At 39.1% G+C, this 26,898-nt stretch overlaps 1 protein-coding gene across 3 annotated transcripts in view; it reads left to right on the top strand.

Annotated features, from left to right (window-relative positions):
- The window catches only part of SLC25A12 (solute carrier family 25 member 12), a 206,338-nt gene that overhangs the window by 89,634 nt on the left and 89,806 nt on the right, over positions 1-26,898 (top strand). For 2 of the 3 annotated variants that reach the window (XM_025460184.3, XM_025460180.2), the window contains exon 2: positions 14,828-14,881. In XM_025460184.3, the coding sequence (XP_025315969.1) occupies positions 14,828-14,881 (54 nt within the window). Of the gene's footprint in view, positions 1-13,762; positions 13,869-14,827; positions 14,882-26,898 lie in introns of those variants that run through there. The other variant, XM_025460181.3, reaches the window with a different exon arrangement.

Raw genomic sequence — 26,898 nt, 5'->3', positions numbered from 1 at the left:
TCATATTAAGTGCTTAAGAGATTGTCTGATACATAGTAAGTATTCAATAATAAATTTTAGTTATTATGAGCATATTATGCATAACATGCATCAGTATTTTGTGAATTTGGTTAGCTTAAGTGATCTTTGGGTCATTTATAAAATGATTTCTGACCTCTGGAACCGATCACCATAAGCGACTTTACCACATTAGGCCTTTTTTTGTAAGGCAGTTTGCCCTCGGTGATCATGCCTCTCTATCTTATTATGCCCTTTAAACTCAATGATTTTTAAAGATTTCTCCAGTTTGCCTGTTTCTTTATCTGTGCTTACATGTCTATGTTTTCATCTCAATTTAATGTCTTATAAGAAACACTTATTCAGGGATGCCGGGGTGGCTCAGGGGTTGAGCATCTGCCTTTGGCTCAGGGCGTGATCCCAGAGTCCTCTCTCTCTGTGTCCTTCATGAATAAATAAATAAAATCTTAAAAAAAAAAAAAAAGAAGCACTTATTCTTAAAAAGGAAAGTGATGGGGACAAAAGATGATTTATGAAGATGGTTTTCCTCAGAGGTGTGAATGTATTCTTTAATCAAACATTTTTATGGAGGACTGCTATATGGCTAACCCTGTGCTAATTGCTACAGATACAGAGATTTTTTTTAGAAGATTTTATTCATTAATTAATGAGACACACACACACACACACACACACACACACACACGCAGAGAGAGGGAGAGAGAGAGGCAGAGACACAAGCAGAGGGAGAAGCAGGCTCCTTGCAGGGAGCCCGACATGGGACTCGATTCTGGGTCTCCAGGATCAGGTCCTGGGCTGAAGGTGGCGCTAAGCCCCTGAGCCATCTGGGCTGCCCCCAGAGATTTTTGTTTTATCTTTTTCTCAATTACTTATAGTGAGCATCTATCACACTTAAGAATCTGTATGACTTCAAATTCTGTTGCAGTATTTTAAAACTGAGCCATGGGGAACCCTGGGTGGTGCAGCGGTTTAGCGCCTGCCTTTGGCCCAGGGCATGATCCTGGAGACCCCGGATCGAATCCCATGTCGGGCTCCCAGTGTATGGAGCCTGCTTCTCCCTCTGCATATGTCTCTGCCTCTCTCTCTCTCTCTCTGTGACTATCATAAATAAATAAAAAAATTAAAAAAAATAAAAAAATAAAAAAAAATAAAACTGAGCCATGAAATCAATTCAGTATGTTAAGACCAGAATTAGAACAAAAGGAGAATAATACAGAATAATAAATACCAGAGTATGTTACGTGGAGCAAAGTTTGACATTGCTTCATGAAATTTTTATTTCAGTGTGTACTGGGGTGAGGTTGTGATTAAAAGTATGTATTTTGTGCTAGATAGGTCTGAGTCAATAAAGTTCGAAAGTCACCAGTGGAAAAGACATTAACCAAAAAGTGATTATAACAGCAATAAATACTATACACAGAGTAGAGCCTACTCCAGTCAGGGAAAGTGGGTGAAAGATTGTTTTCTGGAGAAGATTCTTGAGCTGTGTCTTAAAGAATAGGCAAATTGGAGTCAACGTGGAGTAAAATATTCTCAAAGGATTAGCATAAAGAAAATAGCACAAAAATCCTGTGACTAAAGGAACAAGTATAGTAGCAGCAAGACAGAAGATATAAGTAAGAAAAGGGAACAGTTTAAGAAGCTTCCACTCTTCACCATACTGAGGAGTTGGGATTTTGTATCGAAGTGACAAAATTTAATTTCTGTTTTAGATGGAACATTCGACAGCACTGTGGATAATGGATTTGAGGAGAGTGACAAGAGGCAGAAAGTAGAGAACTGGAGGCTTGGAGAACAATCAGGAGGCCTAATGAAGGCTATTATAATGAGGAGAAGAGATTTAAAAAGCACGGAAGGGATGGAAAACAAAGAACTGGGGACCTATTCAGATGTGAGGGGTAAGGAAGAGTCTGATACCCAGCTTTCTGGCTTGAATAACTAAGGCAATGCTAATAGTCTTCCCTTAGGAAGTATAAAAGTGCTAACGGAGGGCAGTGGTTGGTGGCTTGGTGGTTTAGTGCCGCCTTCAGCCCAGGGCCTGACCTGGAGACCCGGGATCGAGTCCCACATCAGGCTCCCTGCATGGAGCCTGCTTCTCTCTGTGTGTCTCTCATGAATAAATAAATAATAAAAGATATTTTTTAAAAAGTGCTAATGGATAGTGCTAGAGTGATCAGCTAGGAATAATCAGCAAACATTTAATTTGTACCTATATAGATCATGTCAGGCATTGAGATAAGTGTTACAACTGAGGGTATGGGTGAAGGAGGAAGGATAGGGGAATAAGACATACTCCGCAAGGAACATAGAGAAATGGTAAATTCAAGAATAAGTGGTGAATTATGGTTTCCATGAAACTTTCTGTATATCATCTAGCTTGAACTGATTTTTTCATTTTCTAAACCTGTATTACATAAATTTACTACACAGTTAAGCATACGTATTGTATATGAATTATTTTCTTATGTTTTATCTTCCTAATACATTGTAAGATCTTTATAAAGAGGGATAATTGGGCAGCGTGGGTGGCTTAGCATTTTAGCGCTGCCTTCAGCACAGGGCCTGATCCTGAGGACCTGGGATCAAGTCCTGTGTCAGGCTTCCTGCGTGGAGCCTGCTTCTCCCTCTGCCTGTGTCTCTGCCTCTCTCTCTCTCTCTCTCTATGTCTCTCATGAATAAATAAATAAAATCTTTAAAAAAAAAGAGGAAAAAATAAAAATAAAGAGAGATAATTATGTTCCCTTCATATTTCCTACTTATTGGTATCAATAATAAAGGACATACCACATCTAAGAGATGGATTACAATTTCATAGCCATATAGAATTGTGTATGATAAAATACCATACCACCCCTTCAAGGTTCTTTTTTTTTTTTTAGGATTTTTATTTATTCATTCATGAGAGAGACACACACACACTGAGAGAGAGAGAGAGACGCAGAGACACAGGCAGAAGGAGAAGCAGGCTCTATGCAGGGAGCCCTACGTGGGACTCGATCCTGGGACCCCAGGATCAGGCCCTGGACTGAGGATGGTGCCAAACCGCCGAGCCACCTGGGCTGCCCTTCAAGGTTCTTTAGTATGTTTAAGGAGAGGGAGATTTGACCATCTGCTATTGAGCATTTGCCCCTCATTACCACTCATCATATCATGGGGTATACTCACTTAGCTTCTGTTTCCCATCTAGAACTCTGAGGCTATGTTTGATGAAATGATATTGTTATCTGCCACATGGATCTCAGTGAAAAGTTGATAGGAGGAAAGCACATTTCCCATTACTCCGCTTTCATTTTCTTCCACACCACCAATACAAAACCTATGTATATATATATACATACATATATATGTACATATATACATATATATGTATGTATATAAAATGCTTTGTTGAAGAGTTGGGGATGATTAAATGAAGTATAATTGCTAACTCCCTATTTTATTCTCCATCCCTATCCTGTGGACCATCCAGGTAAACCTACTCATACAGGATGATCGAAGAACAGGGTAAGCAAATAGTAACTGTTTCTATGGCTTCTTTCCAAGTACTGATAGTAAGGAAGACCATGTAGATGTGCTACCCCATGATTTTTTCCAATGCTTACTTGACCAGAATCAGGGAAGAAGTAGCAGTATTACCCAGAAACTTCCTTCCTCAGAATTGTAAGCTGTAGTTAGCTGTTTCATATGTAAGTTTATTCTTATCCTTTCTGGCATCTTTTATAGTACAGAGACATAATGTCATTGTCCTCTTATGACCTAACTCTTAATTCCTGTTTATTTCATTTTCATGTAGTTTTTCCTTATTATATAGTCATTACCTTAAGGTGGTATTCTGTTGTCAGGAATATGCAGAGTATAACTTTGAGACCTTAAACAATTCTTGGTTTGGTTCCTTCTGTGTTCTCAATTTTGTCTTCTTCTGATTAAAAGAATGTCATCATTCCACAGTTCTACCCACTTTTCCTTCTTGATTTGTCTCTTTCCAGAAGGTGTAACTCTCCAAAATCTAGCTGTTTTATACTGTTCTTCAGAACTTTCTAACTTAAACTCCCTGATTATTTGATCAGTAGAATTCAATACTGGTCAATAATATATTATTTCTTCATAGTAATTCTTCAGAAGTTTATTTTTATGCATATCCCAGTTCCTAGCTTTCTTGTCTTGAGGGCTGTGGCCCTCCCTTCCTCAGTGAGTCCTTTCTTTAGGTCTCTCACTACAAATCTGCCCATTGCAGGATAATTCCCACCAAAGTCTTTGAGTTTCTCCTTTTTTTTTTTTTTTTTTTTTCCATAGAGACACAGCTAGAGAGAGAGGCAGAGACACAGGCAGAGGGAGAAGCAGGTACCATGCAGGGAGCCCAATGTGGGACTCGATCCCGGGTCTCCAGGATCACGCCCTGGGCTGCAGACGGCGCTAAACCGCTGCGCCACCGGGGCTACCCTCTCCTTTTTTTTTTTTTTTTTTTTTTTTTTAAGATTTCTATCTATCTATCTATCTATCTATCTATCTATCTATCTATCTATCTATCATCTATTCATGAGAGACACAGAGAAAGGCAGAGATATAGGCAGAGGGAGGAGAAGCAGGCTCCATGTAAGAGCCCAATATGGGACTCGTTCCCAAAACTCAGGATCACGGCCTGCGCCAAAGGCAGACACTCAGTCGCTTGAGCCACCCAAGTGTCCCAGTCTTAGAGTTTCTCAGTCTATATTTATGTTCTGGTGTAGATAAGCAGAAGAGTTCCAGGGTAGACTTTAGATTCTAAGTCTGGTAACTTCCAAGATTTCTGTCAGTATGTTACACAGATAAACTTCCACATGGGGTGCCTGGGTGGCTCAGTCTATCAAGCATCCAACTCTTGAGTTTGGCTCAGGTCATGATCTTGGGATCCTGAGGTCATGCTCTGCACTGGGCATGGAGCCTGCTTGAGATTTTGTCTCTCTCCCTCTACCCCTCCCCAGATCCCACTCTCACACTCTCTATATTTCCCTCTAAAAAACAAAAACAAAAACAAAACCCCAAAAAAACCAAACACATAAAGCAACTTATACTTCCTCAAGTTTTCCTGTGGCTAGCTATTAGATCCAAGAAACACAAACACACAAACACAGCTCCCAAGAACATATAATTACTGTCTAAATCCATATTAAGGAGAATATTTTTTCCTCAGTTCGACGTAGCTTTCAGATTCCCCTGCCTATAATAGAGATTATTTGTCAAGCAGTTTCGGTTTCCTTTCCCTACTCTCCAACAAGGCACAGTGGCCTAACATTATTTAAAAGCAAGTCCCATTACAATTTCTAGACAAACAACAGAATTATGTACCTGAGAATAACCATCTTTAGTAATGCAAAGATCCAGCACAGTTTTCTGTAATGTCTTATTATGAAAAATTTCAAACATATGGAAAAATTGAAAGAATTTTTACAATGAATTCCCATATATCCCTCAGTTAAGTATGAAATATCTTTCTCCCTCTCTCCTCCTCATTCATCTATCATCTATCCATTCATCCATCCATCTCTATCCATTCATTAGTCTTATTTCTTTTATGTATTTCAGAGTAAATTTAAGATACTAGTACTTTCCCCCCTATATACTGCATTAGCTTGAATGATTCAATATTCACAGATCTTTTCTTTTGAGGAAAAATTTGCACATGGTAAAATATATAAACCTTAAGTATACATTCCCAAGTTTTGGAAAATACACATACCTGGAATCTAAACCCTTAGCAAGACATAGACTATTGTCATCACTCCAGATAGTTCCCTGAATTCCTCTCTTCCAGAAAACATGGTTCTTTTTTTTTTTTAATGTCTTTTATTATTTATTCATGAGAGACAGAGAGAGAGATGCAGGCTCCATGCAGGGAGCCCGACGTGGGACTCGATCCCGGGTCTCCAGGGTCAGGCCCTGGGCTGAAGGCGGCGCTAAACCACCAAGCCACCCAGGCTGCCAACATGGTTCTTTTTACATGATTTAATTTTGTTTGCTCTAGAACTTTACATAAATGTAATCACATAATATATGCCCTTTTGCACTGTATAATTCCACGTAAGGCTTCTTTCACTTAGCACGATACTTTTAAGACTCATCCATGTTGTATCAGTAATTTGCCCTTTGTAAAGAATTCCTCAGTAGTGGGCAGCCCAGGTGGCTGGCTCAGTAGTTTAGCGCCGCCTTCCGCCCTGGGTGTGATCCCAGAGACCAGGGATCGAGCCCCACATAGGGCTCCCCGCATGGGGCCTGCTTCTCCCTTTGCCTGTGTCTCTGCCTCTCTCTTTCTCTCCCTCTCTCTGTGTGTCTCTCATGAATAAATAAATAAAATCTTAAAAAAAAAAAAAAAGAATTCCTGAGTAGTATTACATTCTGTAGATATACCATAGTTTATCCATTCTCCAATTGATAGAAACCTGGGTTATTTCTAGTTTTTGACTTTAATGAATAAAGTGACCATGAACATTCTTGTACAAGTCTTTTTATCCACACATATTTTCACTTCTCTTGGGTAAATGCCAAAAGATAGAATTGCTGGGTCATAGTGTAGGTGTATGTTTAGTTTTATAAGAACCTGCTAGATCGTTTTCCAAAGTGATTATACCATTTTACACTCCCACAACAGTGCATGAGAGCTCTGGTTGTTCCACATCCTTGCCAGCATCTGTTTTCAGTCTTTTTAATTTTAGCCATTCTAGTGGGTGTGTAGTGCTATCTTTTTACTGTGATTTAATTTGCATTTCCCTGACGGCTAATCATGTTATGCGGTTTTCATGTGCTTATTGGCCATTTGTGCATCTTCTTTTGTGAAGTATTTGTTCAAATCTTTTGCCCATTTTTAAACTAGGTAACTAGGTTGCTTATTTATCATTGAGTTTTGGAAGTTCCTTATATTTTGGGATATCGATCCTTTGTTGTATATGTGGTGTTTTTTTTAAAGATTTTATTTGTTCATGAGAGACACAGAGAGAGAGGCAGAGACACAGGCAGAGAGAGAAGCAGGCTCCATGCAGGGAGCCCGACGTGGGACTCGATCCCGGGACTCCAGGATCACGCTCTGGGCTGAAGGCAGACGCCTAACCGCTGAGGCACCCGGGCATCCCGTATATGTGTTTTTTAAAAAATATTTTATTTATTTATTTAAGGGAAAAGGAGAGCAAGAAAGGGAATGAGTCGGAGGGGGTACTGGCAGAGGTAGAGGGAGAAGCAGGCTCCCCACTGAGCTGGAGCCTACCGACATGGGGCTCTGATCCTAGGAACCTGGGATCATGACCTGAGCCGAAAGCAGATATTTAATCAACTGAGCCACCCAGGCGCCCTGTTGTATATATGTTTTGCCAATTTTTCTCCCAGAGACTATGGTTTGCCTATTCATTTTCTTAATGCTGTTGTTTGATGAGTACAAATTTTAACTTTAGAAAAAAAAATTTAATTTTAGTGCAATCTAATTTATCAATTTCTTAATTTATGGTTATTACTTTTAATGTCCTGACTAAAAATCCTTTACCTACCTTTGAGTCACTAAAATATTCTCTTATGTTTTCTTTTTTTTTTAAGATTTTTATTTATTTATTCATGAGGAACACATTGAGAGAGACAGGCAAGAGACACAGGCAGAGGGAGAAGCAGGCTCCTTGCGGGGAGCCCGATGTGGGACTTGATCCTGGGTCTCCAGGATCACGCCCTGGGCTGAAGGCGGCGTTAAACCACTGAGCCACCCGGGCTGACCTTGGTGCAATTTTTAAAGTGAAAATTTTTCCTTTATTTTGGCTGAGATCCCAAGCATCCTTCCTTGTTGACCTCTAAGTAGAAGGGAGGCAAAAACCAGATCCAAGTAAATCCCCAGGGATTGGGTAGAGGTGGGCAGCTCAGGGATTGAGCAGAATGATTATGTCCCAGTTATATACTTTTGATTGGAATAGGACTATGTGGCAACCCACAGATTTTTTTTACCCAATTATTATATAAAGCTGTCTTGGCCTTTGGTACATGCAGAAGGTTTTGGTATCATTCAGCTTTATTCACTGAAAAAAAAAAAAGAATAATAGTAGTTGCCACAGTCAAGTATTCTTCATGCTTTAGGAATCATGCTATTTAATTTTCTTGTATTTCCTATAGTTGGAATAGTGAGTTTAGTGCAAACACGAGGCACTCAATAAATTATTAGCTATAATTGGGCTCATTCTTAATCATGACATTAGAGTGTTAAAAGAAGCATTAAAGTTCATCTAGTTTAATCCTCCATCTCATCATAAGGTTTTCCACTAAATATTAGCTTACACATGATTACTATATGATAGGGCCTTCACAGACTTAAACATCTAGAGCAGCTCATTCCATGAATTCCTTCCAAAATCCATTGAAAAGAAAACTGTAATTGCCTCCACAAGGGGATAAAGAAGACTGTGGTCCAAATATAAGATCACTGTCATCCCCATCACATAATTTATAGGACAGTCAGACAATGAGGAAGAGCAGTTTAGGAAGACATAACTGCAAAAGTACAACTATTTCGTCTGATTTTTGATACTTCATTCTTCCCTCTCCACCAAGAGATTTTATTTCAATTAGATCAAATGCTCATAGAGGGAGTGTAATACTTGTACAGTATAGAGAAGTCCTAAAATGCCTAATTTATTTAGTGTCTACAAGTGGTTTGGGTTGAGATAATAACTTCTGATTGATTTTGAAGTCTGCCTACCAACTAGAACATAATTTGTGCAAACTTGGACACTTAACCCTTCATATTTCTCCCTAGCCTGCACCATGCCATTTCCCCATATAGCCTCTTAGCAAGGAAGGAGTTAAAAGCACATCTTATAAAATTGTAAGTTTTCTAATATTTCAATAGAATAAAAAGAACCATTTTATGATTCTATTAGGCCAAGACCAATATATACTTAAAAGTTCCAGATGTTCAAATGTTTTGTGTGTGTGTGTGCCAGTCAGATATCATGCTATTTATTTCCAATATTTTAAGTGAGCTTCATCTTGATAGGTGTAAAATGCAGCTTATTCCTCATTATAATGATGATGTATGTACTTTTAACCTAGGAAGAGCTTCATTCCTGGTTTAATTAGTCAGTGATATCCTAATGCTCTTCTAAGTGTTAATATACCACCTGGATTTACTTCTTGCAAGATGATATCCATAGTAGCTGTGTGGGATATGGAAACAAGAACAAATATGTATTCATGTCAGTGAAATAATCGGAGGAGGTTAGAATATAAACAGAAATAGTATGTTATTAAAGATAGAAGGAGGACCAGGAGTTGTGGCAGGATAGGCTCATTGGAAATTGCCTCTTGTTTTAATTATTATATTCTAGTTTATTAAGACACTAGGTATTAGCATAGTTCTGACTTTCACCCACAGAGTGACTGACTGGTTTCAAATTAATATGATGTAAGCTGCTTGGGAGTTAGAAACATGTTTCTGTGCGTTTGTCTAGGAAACCCATATTTTGGGTTTGCATCTGGGATAATAAAATAATTTCATAGGCAACAACTTCACAAGCATATTTAAATTCCCAGCTCAAACTACATATTGAATCTTTTATGAAGCCAATTCTAAAAAGTGACTATTAATGGCAATATATTTGCAACTAGACTTTTAGACTTTAACTTCTAACTTTACATTCTGAAAGTTCATTCACTATAGACTGTTTTAATTATCAAGTTTTTTTTTTTTTTTTTTTTTTTTTTTAATTATCAAGTTTTTTAAAAAAGATTTTATTTATTCATGAGAGATACAGAGAGAGAGAGAGAGAAAGAGAGAGAGGCAGAGACACAGGCAGAGGGAAAAGCAGGCTCCATGCAGGGAGCGGGACATGGGACTCGATCCTGGGTCTCCAGGATAATGCCCTGGGCCGAAGGTGGCGCTAAGCCGCTGAGCCACCCGGGCTGCCCTAATTATTGAGTTTTTTAACTTATAGTTGTTTCATAGTTTTAAAATTATTTTTTGTTTACAAATGTCATTTGCAATTTAAGGAAAGAGTTATAAATTACTTTATCGGCAAGTAATTTTAAAAAACTGGGAAGTTTTGAACTATTTCTACCACTTTTTCCCAAATACATTGTGAATCTTATTTGACAGGTTTGTCTTTTGATGCCCCATTAAATAATAAGTTTTCCATTAACCCTGCTCATCTGTTCTAATTTGTTTCAACTTTTTTTTTTTTAAGATTTTATTTATTTATTCATGAGAGACTAGGGAGAGGCAGAGTCATAGGTAGAGAGAGAAGCAGGCTCCCTTCAGGAAGCCTGATGCAGGACTCGATCCCAGGACCCCAGGATCACGAGGTGAGCCAAAGGCAGACGTTTAACTACTGAGCCACCCAGGTGCCCCTGTTTCAACTATTGGTAATACTATTTGTCAATCATTATAACAGAAGGGTAGATTGCAAAGCTTTTCAGAGTAGGAGCTCTAACTCATAGACTTTTGTATTCCTTTAAATACTTATTTCCTTATAGAATATAACGTAAATACCTTTGTCTATTTTATTATTATATTTGGACAGAAAAAAATCTAGCAAAATCCAACTTTATTTAGGGTAGCTGAGCTTTTCTACTTTCTCTGTATCAGTCTTTATTTATTTATTTTAAAGATTTTATTTATTCATTCATGAGAGACACAGAGAGAGAGAGAAGCAGAGACACAGGCAGTGGAAGAAGCAGGGTCCATGCAGGGAGCCCAATGTGGGACCTGATCCCGGGACTCCAGGATCATGCCCTGGGCCAAAGGCAGGCACTAAACTGCTGAGCCACCCAGGGATCCCCATATCAGTTTTATTTAGTTTAAAAAAATTTTTTTAAAGATTTTATTTATTTATTCATGAGAGACACAGAGAGAGAGAGGCAGAGACACAGGCAGAGGGAGAAGCAGGCTCCCTGCAGGGAGCCCAATGTGGGACTTGATCCTGGGACTCCAGGATCACACCCTGGACCAAAGGCAGGTGCTAAACCCTGAGCCACCCAGGCGTCCCTAGTTTTAAATTAATACATAATCTCCATTGCAACTAGATTGGCACCAGTGAAGCTCTTGGACTTGCTCAAAGATCATCTATTTTTTAAGGTATATATATATATGTATTTTAATAATATATATAAATTTATGTATTTTATACATATATATTTTAGGGTGTATATATATATAGCATGTATATATAAATTATATATGTATATATGTACATACATATACATATATTTTTTTTCAAAGGTAGGCTTTTTTATTTTTTTAAAGATTTATTTATTTGAGAGAGAGAGAGCCTAACCAGGAGAGGCAGAGGGACTCTCAAGCCAACTTGGTGGATTCGATCTCACGACCCTGAGATTAGCCCTGAGCTGAAACTAAGAGTTAGAAGCTTAACTGACTGCACGACCCTGGCGCCCCTCAGCTATTTTTTATTCAAGAAAATTTTCATTGTGGCTTGGTGCTTATACCTAGAAATTATTGTGGTGGGCTCTGTTTAAATGTGATGTTTTCCTCTGTGGGAGGAAGTGGTGAATCTGACTGTAAATTTTCATTCCAACAATATAGATTTGGTCAGCAACATGTTTCAATAGGAAATAATTCTTTCATTTTAAGTGTCTTCCTTTCCCTTGACTACTTTTATTCAAACTGAGGAACTTTGACCTACTAAATAGACATTCTTCCCTTAATGTAAAATAAACATCTTGAGATTCCTACTTAGAGAAACTTCATGAAATAAGAGAGCAAAGTGCCAGGGGCATAAGGTGCTAGAACAAACTATGAATTTGTAAATCCTTAAATCCAGTAACATTGTTAAAAGAACTTTGAGGGAATGAATCCCTGGGTGGCTCAGCGGTTTAGCGCTTGTCTTTGGCCCAGAGCGTGATCCTGGAGTCCCAAGATCCAGTCCCACATCAGGATCCCTGCAATGGAGCCTGCTTCTCCTCTGTCTGTGTCTCTGCCTCTCTCTCTCTCTCTCTCTCTCTCTCTCTCTCTCATAAATAAATAAATAAATCTTAAAAAAAGAACTTTGAACAAACTGAATAAACAGATGTAATAGTTAATTCAACTGCAGCAAAAAAACTCATTATAGGGGGATCCCTGGGTGGCTCAGCGGTTTAGCGCCTGCTCTTGGCCCAGGGCTGATCCTGGAGTCCTAGGATCCAGTCCCACCTCAGGATCCCTGCGTGGAGCCTGCTTCTGTCTTTGCTTCTCTCTCTCTGTCCCTCATGAATGAATAAATAAATAAAATCTTTAAAAAAAGCTCATTATAATACTAGTAATATAGCATTCCTTATCAGTTTCTATTTGCCACGTTTCTTTCTTCTTTCTCTCTCTTTCTCTTTTTCTTTCTTTCTTTCTTTCTTTCTTTCTTTCTTTCTTTCTTTCTTTCTTTCTTTCTTTCTTTCTCTTTCTCTTCTCTTTTCTTTTCTTTTTGAACATTTTATTTATTTACTCATGAGAGACAGAGAGAGAGGCAGAGACAGAAGCAGGCTCCCTGTATGGAGCTGGACATGGGACTGGATTCCGGGTCTCCAGGATCACGCCCTGGACCGAAGGTGGCGCTAAAACGCTGAGCCACCCGGGCTGCCCTCTTTCCTTATTTTTATCAACTTGGATACTTAATACAAATATTATGACTAGTGAGACCGGAGAAAAGGGAAACCTTTTCTCAACATTCAACATTGGAAATGTGAAAGAGGGTGGAGAGGGATTACAGAGCTAAGTGAGATTAAGATAAATCTTACTTTGTTAGCCTTTTTTTTTAAATATACAAAAGTATGCCTGTAGTCACAAACAAACAAACAAAAAATATATATATATATTTAAGATTGGGATTTAGGGAAGCATTGACCATCTGTAAGGTACTAGAGATTAGGAAACTATATGTTATTTTTATATATTTTTTTTACAAGCTGGACTATATCTGGCGTGTAATAGATGCCCAGTAAATGTTCAGTGAATCAATCTGTGGTTCAATATAGTCACAATGGCCAAATTCAGTTTTAGAGACATTATTTTGGTTCAAGGTAGAGCTTCTACTTAGGCAGGGCTGGCAATGTTTATGTAGGAAGCATGTCGGGCCAGGATTCAGCACCAGCCGCGTGGAAGACAAATGGATTATTTTCCGTATGCACTTGTGCCCCACCTCACTGCACAAAGGATTTGGGCGATTAGGCGGAGTATGAAGTGAGCCTACCCATAAAGCTTTATAATACAAGGGTCACAAATATGTTAAGCATATTTATCTCATGCCAATCTAAGGACGTATTTATCACGTTACATTTCCTTAGGTTCCCCCCCAGAGTGCATGCCCCCCCATATTTTTTATTGTCAATATAGCTATTTGTTGTCATGAATTCATTTAATTGTCATCATCAACGGGGACACGCCGTTTGATCCGTCGAAACCTTGCTCAGTCTGGATCCCAAGCGCTCCGTGAAGTCTCCGGAGAAAACGACTTGGGCTGCTGGCGGTGCTCAAAGCCACACCCACACGAGGCCTTAGGAAACCTGGGGCTTTCCCGGCCGCGGCTCAGCTGCAGGCAGCCCCGCCGCGCCGGAATCCCGGGGCCTGCGCTCCAGGCTTCCCCGTGGGAGGCGCGAGCTCCTCCGCAGCGAGCGCGGCCCGGGCCCGGGTCCGGCTCCCCGCGGGCGGGGCCTCGCGCCCTCTTCCCGCCCCGCCCTGGGCTCATTTGCATAGGGACGCGCGCGGCGCCCGCCCTGGGCTCATTTGCATAGGGACGCGCGCGGCCCCGGCGAGCGGGGCGGGGGGGGGGTGGGCGCGGCCGGGGAGGCGGCGCGCGCGCGCCCTGACAGCTCGGCCCCGCTCGCTCACTCGCTCGTCCCCGGCTTCCGAGCACAGCATGGCGGTCAAGGTGACTCCCAACTCTCTGCCGCTGCCTTTATTGCATAAGAGGCGTTCTGGGGACCTTGCCTGCAGCCCCCCGCCGCTTACCATTTCCTCCGTTGCCTGTTCTTAGCTAGCGCGTCCTGGGGCTCCGGCTCGCGGGTGGGAGAGCTGCGTGGGGCTTGCACCGGAGGGAGAGGATGCCCGGCTGGGGGAGGGGAAGTAGGAGGGACTACGAGTTGGAGGGGCTTTTGGGGACCACGGGCCGGTGCGGGGGAGAGCTGTGCCCTGCCCTAGGCGCCCGGGAGCGTGAGCCCGGACTTGGGGGGGCATCGGAAAGGGAGTAGGAGGAAGTGGCACGTAAAGCCGAGGCCACCTAAGGCATCTGTATATTGCAGTGGGGGAGGGGGCGAGCGATTGAGTAATTCGGAGCTCCGGTGGGGCCGGGGCCGGGGGCGGTGGTTGGCACCGGTGCTGCAGGTGGCAGGATGTCGAGAGTGTTTGGAAACGTGGTAGCAGCTTTCGTATTTTAGGTTGGGTGGAGAAAGAGCGGAGACCATTATATTTCTGGATTGCGTTCCTTAGAGAAGAAAGGCTGCTAGGCCAGGCGATTAATTTGGGTGTTTGTTTCAACTTTCGTGTTGCCCCGTCCTTGCTGGGCCCTCTTGATTTGGAGGTGGGTGGTTGCCGTTGTGTTGCTAGTGGATGGGGAATGTAAGAGACTGATCCTCCCTGCCTCCCCTTTCCAGTCCGGAGGAAATCTGGTAGATTTGCTGTGTTAAGGTCTTCACACCTGTACTTCCTCGCCTCTGTAGTCGCAGAGCTCCGATTTGACAGGTGTTATCAGTATTAGCACTTTGGGTTTGTTTTAAACTAAATGCCCTTATAAAAGATAAGAGCATTGATTGTTAGCTTTGAAAACTCTAATCTGAAGAGATTATTTGGTCTCTGGTAAAGTATTAACTTGGCTTTTTTTTTTCCTTACAGGTGCAAACAACCAAGCGAGGTGATCCTCATGAGTTAAGAAACATATTCCTACAGGTAAATTGGCTTGTGTAGCATGTTCTTTTATAGGGACGAAATAGATGTAAACTTAGTGCTTTTCAGGCCTTAGCTTTTTTCATTTATTCTTAAAAACATGGATAGACAATATAGTTTATAATTATTAGGGTTTGAATACAGATTTTCCTTTTTATTAAGGTTTGATAAAATATTTTCCTCAAATTATTGTTTTTTTTTAAAACATGACTTAAAGCATATAAAGAGCACTAAAAAGAACTTCCAGCTTCCTATAAGCACTATGATCAAAATTATATTTCAAAATGTATTGCTCGTGTGTGATTACTAGGTATGGTGATTAAATTTCTTTCTTGAAAGTTGCAAGTTTATAGTTTTCCTCCTTATAAGCATTTATTTATGTAATTTGTTACAGAGCTAGGAATATTATAGTTATTGTTAATTTGTATGTGTCTTTTCTCCCTCTACTTACATTCATCAGCTTTTGGGGTTTTGTTACAAAATGCTACTGTCTGCGGTTCTTGCAAGGATCCACCTTCTAAGTTTTTAAGATTAGAGACTTGGCTGTAGACTTACAAAGCTGGCTTAGTTTTTTGTTTTGCTTTCTTCTCTTAAATTTCAGAAGTTCCTCAGGCAGGAAGTTGTACTTAAGAAGTAGATAAAAAGGGAGACAAGCTAAGGTGTTCCACTAAATACAGTGTTTTTCTCTGAAATCTTTTGAAAACTTTCTATTCTGGACCTGGGTTCTTATATAGAAACTATGACCTTGGTCAGGTCCCTCTTGGGTATTTGTTTCCTCTGTAAAATGAGAGGTGATCTCCAAGGTTCCTTCCAACTCCAAAAGTCTAGGATTCTATATTAGGAACAGATTCTAACATATGCTGATCAGCCTGGAATAGATGACATTTTTATCTGAGACTTGGGTTGCTTAAGCTATTGTTGGGGAAGAGGCTGCATAGATGACCATACATATTTGTAGTTCATGAAAAAGAATTAGTGAAAAGTGGAATTTTAAATTTTATAAAATCTGATAAAAGGAAGCATCATTTCCAGAACATAAGTAGTTGTAATAGAAATGATCTATTAATGGCTTGAAACTTTTATTCCTCACAAGTATTCTTGAAAATAGCGAAAAATATGTCTGTTAACCATACCATATGATTATTTTTAGTGGTTTTGTGAGAAGTTGGTGTGATATAGTCACTTTTTTCTAGATTAGGTAGGCATGGAAGAAATCATTTGAAATGATGCATGATGTAATGAAGGTGTCAAGAACACTGGGTTCAGTTCCCAGTCTTGCCTCTGATTGTTTTACCTGTAGGCTACCTGTTTGGACTTTCTGGGCTTTATCTTCTCATGTGGGACTCAACATCAGGAAATGGGAATTGAGATCCTTTCAGCTTTATTTATTTATTTATTTATTTATTTATTTATTTTTAAAGATTTTATTTATTCATGAGAGACACAGAGAGAGAGGCAGAGACATAGGAAGAAGGGGAGGAGAAGCAGGCTCCATGCAGAGAGCCCGATGCAGGACTGGATCCCTGACTCCAGGATCACGCCATAAGCCAAAGGCAGACGCTCAACTGTTGAGCCACCCAGGTGTCCCAAGATCCTTTCAGCTTTATTATTTATTTATTTTTTTAAAAAGATTTTATTTATTTATTCATGACAGAGAGAAAGAGGCAGAGACATAGGCAGAGGGAGAAGCAGGCTCCATGCAGAGTCTGAATTGGGACTCGATTCCAGGTTTCCAGAATCAGGCCCTGGGCTGAAGGCGGCGCTAAACTTCTGAGCCACCCAGGCTGTCCCCTTTCAGCTTTAAGAGTCCTATGGAGGGGCACCTGGGTGGCACAGTCAGTTAAGCATCTGACTCTTGGTTTTCGTTCAGGTCTGATCGCAGGGTCTAAGATCAAGCCCCATGTCAGGCTCCAGACCCTGTGGGCAGTCTACTTGAGTTTCTCTCCCTCTCTCTCTCTCTTCCTCTGCCCATACATTCTGTGCACATATGTGCATGCACATATGTGCACAGAATAAATCTTAAAATTTCTCGAATAAATCTTAAAATCCTATGGAGGGGTGCCTGGGTGGCTCAGCCAGTTAAGTGTCTGCCTTCCACTCAGGTCATGAGGTTCTGGGATCAAGCTCCATGCAGGGCTCCCTGCTCAGTGGAGAGCCTGCTTCTCCATCTCCCTCTGCTGCTCCCCTTGCTTATGCTTGTGCACTCTCTCTGTCAAATAAATAAATACAAATGTTTAACAACAACAAAAATCCTATGGAAAAAAATCCATGATTCTGCATGGATTTGGTTTTTTGGAGGACAGAGGATAGAAATATAAGGAGAGAGCTGGAATTATGCCTAGCATTTTGACAACCTTTAAATCTTATTGTTATTTTTTTTTTTTAAGATTTTTATTTTTAAGTAATATCTACACATGTGGGCCTCGAACTTAAAACCCTGAGATCAAGAATTGCATGCTCTACCAACTGGGCCAACCAGGTGCCCCCTTATCATTATCTTTTTACACATTATTTTTATGGCGCCCTTATTTTTTATATTGAAAGATTGTGGAATTCATAACAGTGTATTTAGCACTAGTTAATAAAGCATTGACCCAAGAATTATTGATAGATAAGAGATCATAGATATTTACCTTCATTAGCTAGAAAGATACAGTATGGTTATTTGAATCATTTTGAGGACAGTTACAAGTAACATAGCAGATTTTTCTTATTCCTGTCTTGAGTACTTCAAACTCTAGTTACTTGAAGCTATAGGAAATTGTTCAGAAATAGTTTGATTTTAGAAGTATATGATTTATTAATATTTTAAAGATGCTAAGCAAAAATACATACTATATATTTCTTTAGCATTTAATATATTTTATCAACAAATATTTAATAAGGACTGTTTCCTGTGTGCCATGTGTGCAGTTGTATTTAGTTTAGCAGTAGATACCAGTTGAATAATCAAAGGAGAGGATTGAGCCAAGACTTGAATGGTAGTGGACCTGTGACTAGCTCCTTTCTCAGACCCATTCAGTCTCTAACAGGTTGTGGTTGAGGTAGTCAAGAATAATAAAGTCCAATGCATAGCCTCTGGTAGAACGATCAAATTGGCTTGCCTGGATCAAAGTGGTTGTAACAGTAATGACAATGGCTAACAGTTATTGATCTTTCTGCGCTGGGCACCAGCCTAGTGTTTTAAGGGCACTACATTAATTTTCATAACAACCTTAGGAGGTAGGGTTAGAGTCCCTGTTAAATACATGAAGTTAAGTGACTTGGTTAATGTCATTTAGTCCTTAAGTGGTGGAGGCTGGATTCCAATCAAACTGCAGAACCTGTACTCTTGACCCTTATACTAAATCACTTGTGGAGTCTCAAAATGGGGGGGGGGGGGTAGGTAATTTTTTGAAAGCTAGAGGTATATAAGGGGCTAATGGCAGCTGTGTTTGTTAAGTTAAAGGAAAAAAAATCTGGTTACTTAGGTGATGGGGAAAAAAAGCGCCTTTACATTGTAACTTCCTAGAACATTTGGTCAGTGAGTTTGGATTTGAAACAGTAGGGAGGCACTCTGGGTTTCTGAGCCGGGAAATTGAAGTGGTACATTCTGACAGCTCTTTGTGTACGTTGGGTAAAGTGTGGAGAGGTTGGAAGGAGGTAGGGACATCAGCTAAGAGGCTGTTGAAGTAATACATGTGGGAGATAATGACCCGGAGTGGCTGATGGCTGGGGAAATGGAAAGGAAGGACAATACCAGGGACTTTGTAAGGGGTGAATCTGTTGAATTTGATATTAAATACAGAAGTAAAGGAAAAAGTAGTGAATCTGGATAGATGTTAATTGAGGAGACATCTATTTTTGGGAATTTTGGGGGGAGGGAGCAGTTTAAGTTTGGTACTTTAAAAAAGTATGTCCCAATATGTCAAATCTGTCAGGTTTGGAGAGAGACAGATTTGTACAGGTGGTGGATAAATCCTTGTGGTGAGGGGATTAAATATAAAAGAAATAAGACCAGGAATAAGAGACTGATTTATAAGTGATAATTCACAATTGAAGTGGGAAGGAGGAGGAGAACTAGGGAGAATCATCCCATGGAAGTTTAAAGTAGTTTCAAAACAAAGGATATAGGGATCCCTGGGTGGCTCAGTGGTTTAGTGCCTGACATTGGCTCAGGGTGTGATCCTGGAGTCCCAGGATTGAGTCCCAGGATCAAGTCCCAGGATCGAGTCCCGCATCGGGCTCCCTGCAGGGAGCTTGCTTCTCTGCTGCTCTCTCTGCCCCTCTCTCTCTGTCTCTCATGAATGAATAAATAAAATCTTTTTTTTTTTTAAAAAAAAGGATATAGTCAAAGATTAAAGTACAGATTATTGCTATTAGTATAATTTGGTTTTGGTAGGATCCTTTGAGCTGTTTAAAGACTACAGGGAAGATTTAATTTTGAATTTTGGAATATAATTAAAAACTTTTTTGTAAAACTTGGATCTGTGGGATTAACTAATTTACAAATACTCATTTTTGTCAACAGCAAAATATTTTTCTTTGAAAGTGCAGATCTGTCTATATTTAATGGAATTACATGTGCAAGTTTGTGAGAAGGGCTTTATAAAAGTAAAGTATTATTTTGCATATAGGGAAATAGATTTTTTTGTGTGTGTGTTCATTGCTTCTCAAATTTTGATGAGCTATATTTTCTTTCTTTTCTTTCTCTTTTCTGATTTTATTTATTTATTCATGAGATCCACAGAGAGAGAGGCAGAGACACAGGCAGAGGGAGAAGCAGGTTCCACGCAGGGAGCCCGATGTGGGACTCCATCCCCGGTCTCCAGGATCATGCCCTGGACTGAAGGCGGTGCTAAACCACTGAGCTACCCGGGCTGCCCTATGAGCTATATTTTCTATTAAAAAAATAATATTTATTAGGATTCTGCTTTTTCTTGTCTCCTACAAGTTCATAAAATTGGAGCACAACAAATGATTTTTTTTTTTACTTTTCTGAATGATTTTATTTATTTTTAATTCAGTTAGCCAACACAATAAATGAATTCTTATATGTTAGATTGTGCTATAATTTTACAATCAGTTGTCAAGCTAAGATCTTATTATTTCTACCCTTACAACTGTCATTTCTTGATTTATCTCTTACCTCTCTCACCCACATACTATCATTGACTCATTTTGCGCTACATCATATACTGTAGCAAAAGGAAGACAATAGAAGTAATGAAGAGGTGGGTAAGGTGAGGATAACAGGCATGTCACAGGCTGTTTGTTATAAACCTGACAAAACTTCAGAATGAGGAGTTAATCTAGTCTATGCTTTGTGGCAAAGTAAGTTTATCAAAAATTGTTTTAAGTGAATAGTTTGTCAAGGTGTCTTTTTTTAAGTTGGTAGACTTATTTATTTATCAATGTATTATACAGTGAAAGCAACACATGTTGAGACTGTATCATTATATATGTTAAACTAAAAACTTACTACAATGGAATCCTGTTCTTTTGATCCTGTTTTTTCTCTTTTTTGATCCTGTTCTTTTTCTCTCTTTTTTTTTTTTTTTTTGGAAAACTTTATTTGAGAGAGAGAGCACAAACGGGGGGAGGGGTAGAAGGAGAGGGAAAGAAGCAGATATTGCACTAATCATGGAGTCTGACATGAGGCTGATAAGACCCTGAGATCATGATCTGAGCTTAACAACTGAGCCACCCAGGCACCTCATCCTGTTCTTTTTCTCATTATTACCAGTGTAACAATGAAGATCATATATCATATAAAAATTATGGAAATGCATTTTCCCCTGTGTTATTTTAGAGAATAAGCGGAAGAAGATGCTGCTAATGTAAAGCAAAGAGTGATTCTTCCTTAGGGTTTTTTTTTTTTTGATAATATATTAATTTTTGATAGAAATATCCTTTTATTCAATAAGTATTTTTTTTACGTATTTGTTTATTTTTGGCAATAACCTGGGGCTGAGAAGGGAATTAAGCAGGGCGTTTAGCAGGAGACGCTTCTACTTTTTGGAATAGGAATTAGGGCTATGTTTTCAAAAGCATGGAATGTGTACTATAAATGATAACATCTACTGAGGCCCAATGTGAAGGAAAAAGTTACTCTCATAAGGTATTTGTGGAAACAAAGACTCTTTGAAAAGCAACCTGGCAATAGTTTAAAATAGAAAGAAGATACCATTTGAGCAAACAATCCTACTTTTGAGGTATTTATCGCAGAGAAATAAAAATTCTCATAAGAATATATATGCACAAGGTTGTTAGTTGCAGCATTCAGTTGTTCCTTGAGAAAAAGAAAAAGGAAACGAGAAATATTATCAAAGGGGAGTGGTAGAAAAATTATGGAATAAACATCCTGTCGAAAATTATGCAGAACTAAAAAGGATGAGTTAGGCCTATTGCAGTTGATTTAGAGAGATTTCCAATGTACCTTTAAGTGAGATAAGAAAGATGTAAAAAAGTGTATATAGTATAATTACAGTTTTCTAAAAGCCACTTCATATATATTGTATGTATGTTTGCATATATACATGCTTATAGAAGAATTAGGGGAAAATAAAAACAAAGTCTTAATGTGTATGTATTAGGTTTTAGATCAAGTGAATATAAAAAGTAAGAATTTAGCTTTTCAGAACCTGAAGTTAAAAGAGGACTTCCCAGACTAAATTGGGTTGAATAAACCCAGTATGAGATACACAGAAAGGGATCTATAGTTTTCTTAGCTATACTGGTTAAGGGTTTTCACTAGTTCTTTAGAATATAGGCATTGGGAACTCCTGGGTGGCTCATCGACTCAGCGTCTGCCTTCGGCTCAGGGCGTGATCCTGGGCTTCAAGATTGAGTCCCACGTCGGGCTCCCTGCATGGAGCCTGCTTCTCCCTCTGCCTGTGTCTCTGCTTCTCTCTCTCTGTCTCTCATGAATAAATAAGTAAAATTAAAAATAAAGTTTTAAAAAAAAGAATATAGACATTGAAGATGATAGCCTTTATCTTTAGTATATTGGTATTTGCCATAAACTATGTAGAGTTTTCATTTTAAAAGAAGGGTTAGGCATTGAGGGCATACTCACATCATGGTGAGACTTTATTCTTGAGTCAACTGAAGGATTGAAAAATAATTGAAAACATGAGAAAAGTAGTGTATTAAATGCCGGGTTGTGTTCTATTACTCATCAATATAATTTTAATTGGCTACTACGTGCCAGGCTAGGTATTGTGCTGGGTTCTACATTTATAGATTTTAAAGATTTTAAAAAATTATTTGAGAGAGAGGGAGAGAGCATGAGCTGGGGGGGTGGGGAGGCAGGGGGAAAGTGAGAAGCAGATTCCCTGCTGAGCAGGGAGCCCGAGGTGTGAGGTGCTGCTGGATCCAAGAATCCCATGATTATGACCTGAGCCAAAGGCAGACACTTAACTGACTGTGCCACCCAGGTGCCCTATCTATAGATTTTAGATAGAGAAGTTCAGTGAAGGTAAAATCTCACATTCTAGGTAGTAGTGAGACAGACAATAGCAAAGCCCACAGACTTGGGAGGAAAAAAAAAATCTGCAGAAGATGACAAGTCTAATAATGAAATAAACAATGGTGGAAATGGTCGTCATTTTTTTTTAATGTGACTTTTTAAATTTTTTTTAAAGGTTTTATTTTTTTATTCATGACACACACACACACACACACACACACACACACAGAAAGGCAGAGACACAGGCAGAGGGAGAAGCAGGCTCCATGCAGGGACCCTGATGCAGGACTCGATCCTGGGTCTCCAGGATCACGCCCTGGACTGAAGGCCGTGCTAAGCCACTGAGCCACCCAGGGTGCCCCTGGCTGTCATTTTTCAAGAGGGTGGTGAGATAAGAGATGGGACTAAAAGGTGGGTAGAGGGAATTCTGATCAGAGGTCTCAGATGTGTAAAGGCCTAGATGTGGATAAGGGCTTGGTATGTTCAGCAAACAGAAAGGAGACCAGTGTGCCTGAAGTGTCAGTAAATGGGCAGCCCTAGTGGTGCAGCAGTTTAGCACTGCCTGCAGCCCCAGGGTGTGATCCTGGAGACCTGGGATCGAGTCCTACGTCGGGCTCCCTGCATGGAGCCTGCTTCTCCCTCTGCCTGTGTCTCTGCCTCTCTCTCTCTCTCTCTGAATAAATAAGTAAGTAAATAAATAAATATTAAAAAAAAAATGAAGTGTCAGTAAATGAGGGAGTGAATGGCCAGTAAGAGATGAGCCAAAGGAGAACCATATCAGGCACATCCTTGTTTGTAGGCCATGGAAAAGAGTTTGGATTTCTTTTCTTTTCTTTTTTTTTTTTTTTTTTTAAGAGCATTGTTGAAACTACTGAAGGTCTTTCACCTTAGAAGTGGAATAATTCAATTTACATTTTGAATAGATTATATTTAATAGATCATATTGAAATGTAAACTTTCTTATACATTTCTGTGCTTTCTTATGTATGACTGCTTGTGATTCTTCTAATTTAATTTCCTCCTGTCCATGGGGTTCTTAGAATATCTTGAATGAGGCCTCAGGTGACTCCTTTTCATACAGGAGACAGCAGAATGTAGCTGGTGCCTACAAGGGCTTTGTAGTCTGACCTGGATTTGAGTCCTTATTTGATTCCTTTTTGCAGTATGACTGTAGGTATTTGCATTAGTTTTGGAGTCTGTTTCCTCCAAACAGACTTATCTAAGAAGGGATAACTACACCTAGCACATATGGATGTTATAAAGATTAGCTGAGGTAATGTGTGATGATGCCTAATACATGGAGTTTAGTTCTTTTTTTGTTGTTAAGATTTTTATGTATTTATTCATGAGGGACACACAGAGAGAGGTAAAAACATAGGCAGAGGGAGAAGCAGGCTCCTTGTAGAGACTCTGATGAGGGACTCAATCCCAGGACCCCGGGATCACACCCTGAGCCAAAGACAGACGCTCAACTGCTGAGCCACCCAGGCATCCGCATGGAGCTTAGTTCTGTATTCCCTTCCTTTTCTTCTAAAATGAGATGAAGACCTTTCTTTCCTGAATAAGATCTGAATCCCTTGACTTTCCCAGGTAACTGTGCTGGATCTATAAAGTGACTAAGATATTAATATGTGCATATGATTATGTGCATATAATCAGCTAATGACATTTTTTGAGACATACCCCTGAAGATCTTTACAAATCCCCACATTTGGAAATATCATCAGAAGAGGTAACTTCTCTCAAGTTTGTAGGTTATGAAAAAGGATATAGCTATGGTCTAAGTTTGAGAGACTATGGAAGATATTTACAGAGTTGTCTTTGGAACCTTCAGTTGCTCAGTCTGAACCAGAGAAGGAATTCTAGTCCAGTTCTAGACTCTGAAATACCAAGACACAGACCTAAAAGAGAGACTTGTAATTCATTCTTTATCTGTGCAACTTAAAAAGAAAAATCTCCCTGATCTCTCCAGCTCTCTTTTACTTAACATTACTGAAGTTTCTGAAGCATGATTCACTGAAACCAGTGTCAGAGCCACGGTTGGGCTTCTGAAACTGTACTACTTATTGAATCACTATTATGTCTCAGACACTAATGTAAGTATTTTATACAAATCATTATAGTTAATCCTCAGAACAATTCTACAAGGTGGTAACTATTAATATTCCCATTTTATAGATGAAGAAACTGAACCCTAGAAGAGTTAATCCTACTCAAGGTTATACAGTAAATGGAAGAGACCTGCTCTGTGTATTTCAATGCAACTTGCCTTTTTTAGTTAATATTGTTTGGAGATACAGGTATCTTAGTACATATAGAATCATCTCACTGTTTTTCTGTAGTCTTTTATTTTTATTTATTTCTTTAAAATATTTTATTTCTTTATTCATGAGAGACACAGAGAGAGGCAGAGAGACCTAGGCTGAGGGAGAAGGAGGCTCCCTGTGGGGAGCCTGATGTGGGACTTGATCCTAAGACCTGGGGAATCACACCCTGAGCTGAAGGCAGATGCTCAACCACTGAGCCACCCAGGTGCCCCTTCTGTAGTCTCTTAAAAAGCCTTTCTTAATTATGGAAAATTTTAAACCTATATAAAGTTAGAGAAAATAGTATAATGAATTACCATGTATCCATAACTCAGCTTCACCAACTATTAAGCTAATCTTGCTTTATCTGTGTTGTGCTTGCATTGGATTATTTTGAAGCAATTCCCAGACATTGTATCCGGGCATACACAAATACTCTAGTATCTCTAAAGGTGATGACTCTAAAAAACCATCAAACCACAATTCAATTATTACAGGTAAAAATATTCCTTAATAATGTAGCTTTCCATTCAGTATTGAAATTTTCCTGTTTGTTTCATTTTTTTTAAGTTGCTTTATTAAAATCAGGATCTAAACCATGTTCGTACATTACATTTGGTAGATCTTTCTCTTAAATCTTTTAATATTTTCCACTTCCTACCAGCATAAAGGTCCTTTTTCTCTGTGGCAAAAATCTTGATATTTAATCAAGGCCTACCAACATTACAGCAATTCTGCACTCTAGGAGCTGCACCTTGATTGTCAAAGACATGATTTGCCCAGGCTTATAAATATATATGCTCCTTGTATGTTCCCATGGTTACTTAGACCAAGAGATTGAAGTATTTATTTTAAGAACAATGCAAATTAATTATTCAACTTAATCTGCCCTGAGAAGCATTCTAGTTTCAGTTATCGAGTTCTCTGGGGTCATTATTTTATTTCTAAGATTTTTGACTGTTTTGAGAGGAAAATTATTTTGGTAGACCTACCTTATTATGGTAGCTTTACTTGAGATGTCAGTGATTAACAACGGTCTTGTATCTCACTGCCCTGGTAGGAATTGCTTTGTTTAGTAGCTGACCATAGGACTTGATACAATGGACAATAAAAATACATATATTAAAGCAAAAAAGAAAAATAAGCACATAATATTTCATGGAAACAAGTTGAGGTAGGCAGACTTTTAGAGAACTTTTTTTGTAAAATCAGTAGAAGGTTTGTTTCTAGTGACGTGAAATATGCAACTGAAAGTGCTAGTTATAATTAGATGTATAAAATTGCATTTTCCTAATGCATGTGTAGTTGATTTTAGTAAATATCAGAAAAATTTTGCATCACTAATTAAAATCTTTTAAAAAGAAAAAAATCTTTTAAAAAGTATATGTTATAGTTATTTTATTAAAATATTACTTGAGAGATGAATTCCACATTGTACTGTTGTTAACAGGATTTGTATGTCAGACCTGTTGCAGTCTGCTCCTCATGCAGAGTGCTCGTGTAGTGAAAGGGCATACATTCCTGACTAAATTTGGCTTCTGTTAGGAGTAAGAGCAGTAAAAGTGAAGGACAGCAAGAGGATTAGCTTTGTATGCTTAGCTCTTCCATTGTTCACATACTCATTTTTTCTCAATGGGAAATGCTTTATGTGGTATCTGTAGTTACCACTTTGTGACATTGTCGTTTGAGAGTTACTGAAATTAAAAGGATGGTTAAGATCTGAAAATGTCAGTTCATCTCAGTTGGAATAAAGTCATGGAGCAACAGTGTGTTTTGACTCATATTACAGCCACGTGTTAGATAAGCAGAGGTGAAGCTGGCTAGGCCAGTTAGGACCGATTTGGTAAACCAAAATATGGCTTTGGGGGTAGAAGCCAACCCCAAGGAAACCTTGGTTTGGAGGAAGATGAAGAGTTAGAACAATAACTCCTTCATGCTTGGGCAAAAGTAGAACATTTAAGCAAGGAGGGAAATTGGGACCCTATGCTTTTCCATGTTTCTAAGCATTTTAGAAGAACTACAGTATCTCAATATGCATTAGTTTTATAATTTGTAAGTACTTTGGTGTTCAAGATCTCATTTTTTCCCTTGCATCAAGACAGCTATCTTTCTTTACCGTCTTATTAGAGAAGAGGCTCAGAGAAGCTGTGTTTCATTCAAGAAATTGCAACCAGTTAACAGCACAGGGGATTTAGAACTCTTTTCTTTTCTTTTTTTTTTTTTTTAAGATTTTATTCATTTATTCATGAGAGATAACAGAGAGA

This window comes from Canis lupus, chromosome 36 (genome assembly GCF_003254725.2).
Source record: "Canis lupus dingo isolate Sandy chromosome 36, ASM325472v2, whole genome shotgun sequence".
Taxonomy (NCBI): domain Eukaryota; kingdom Metazoa; phylum Chordata; class Mammalia; order Carnivora; family Canidae; genus Canis; species Canis lupus.
Note: the sequence above shows the minus strand (reverse complement) of the source record. Positions and strands in the feature narration are given on the sequence as shown.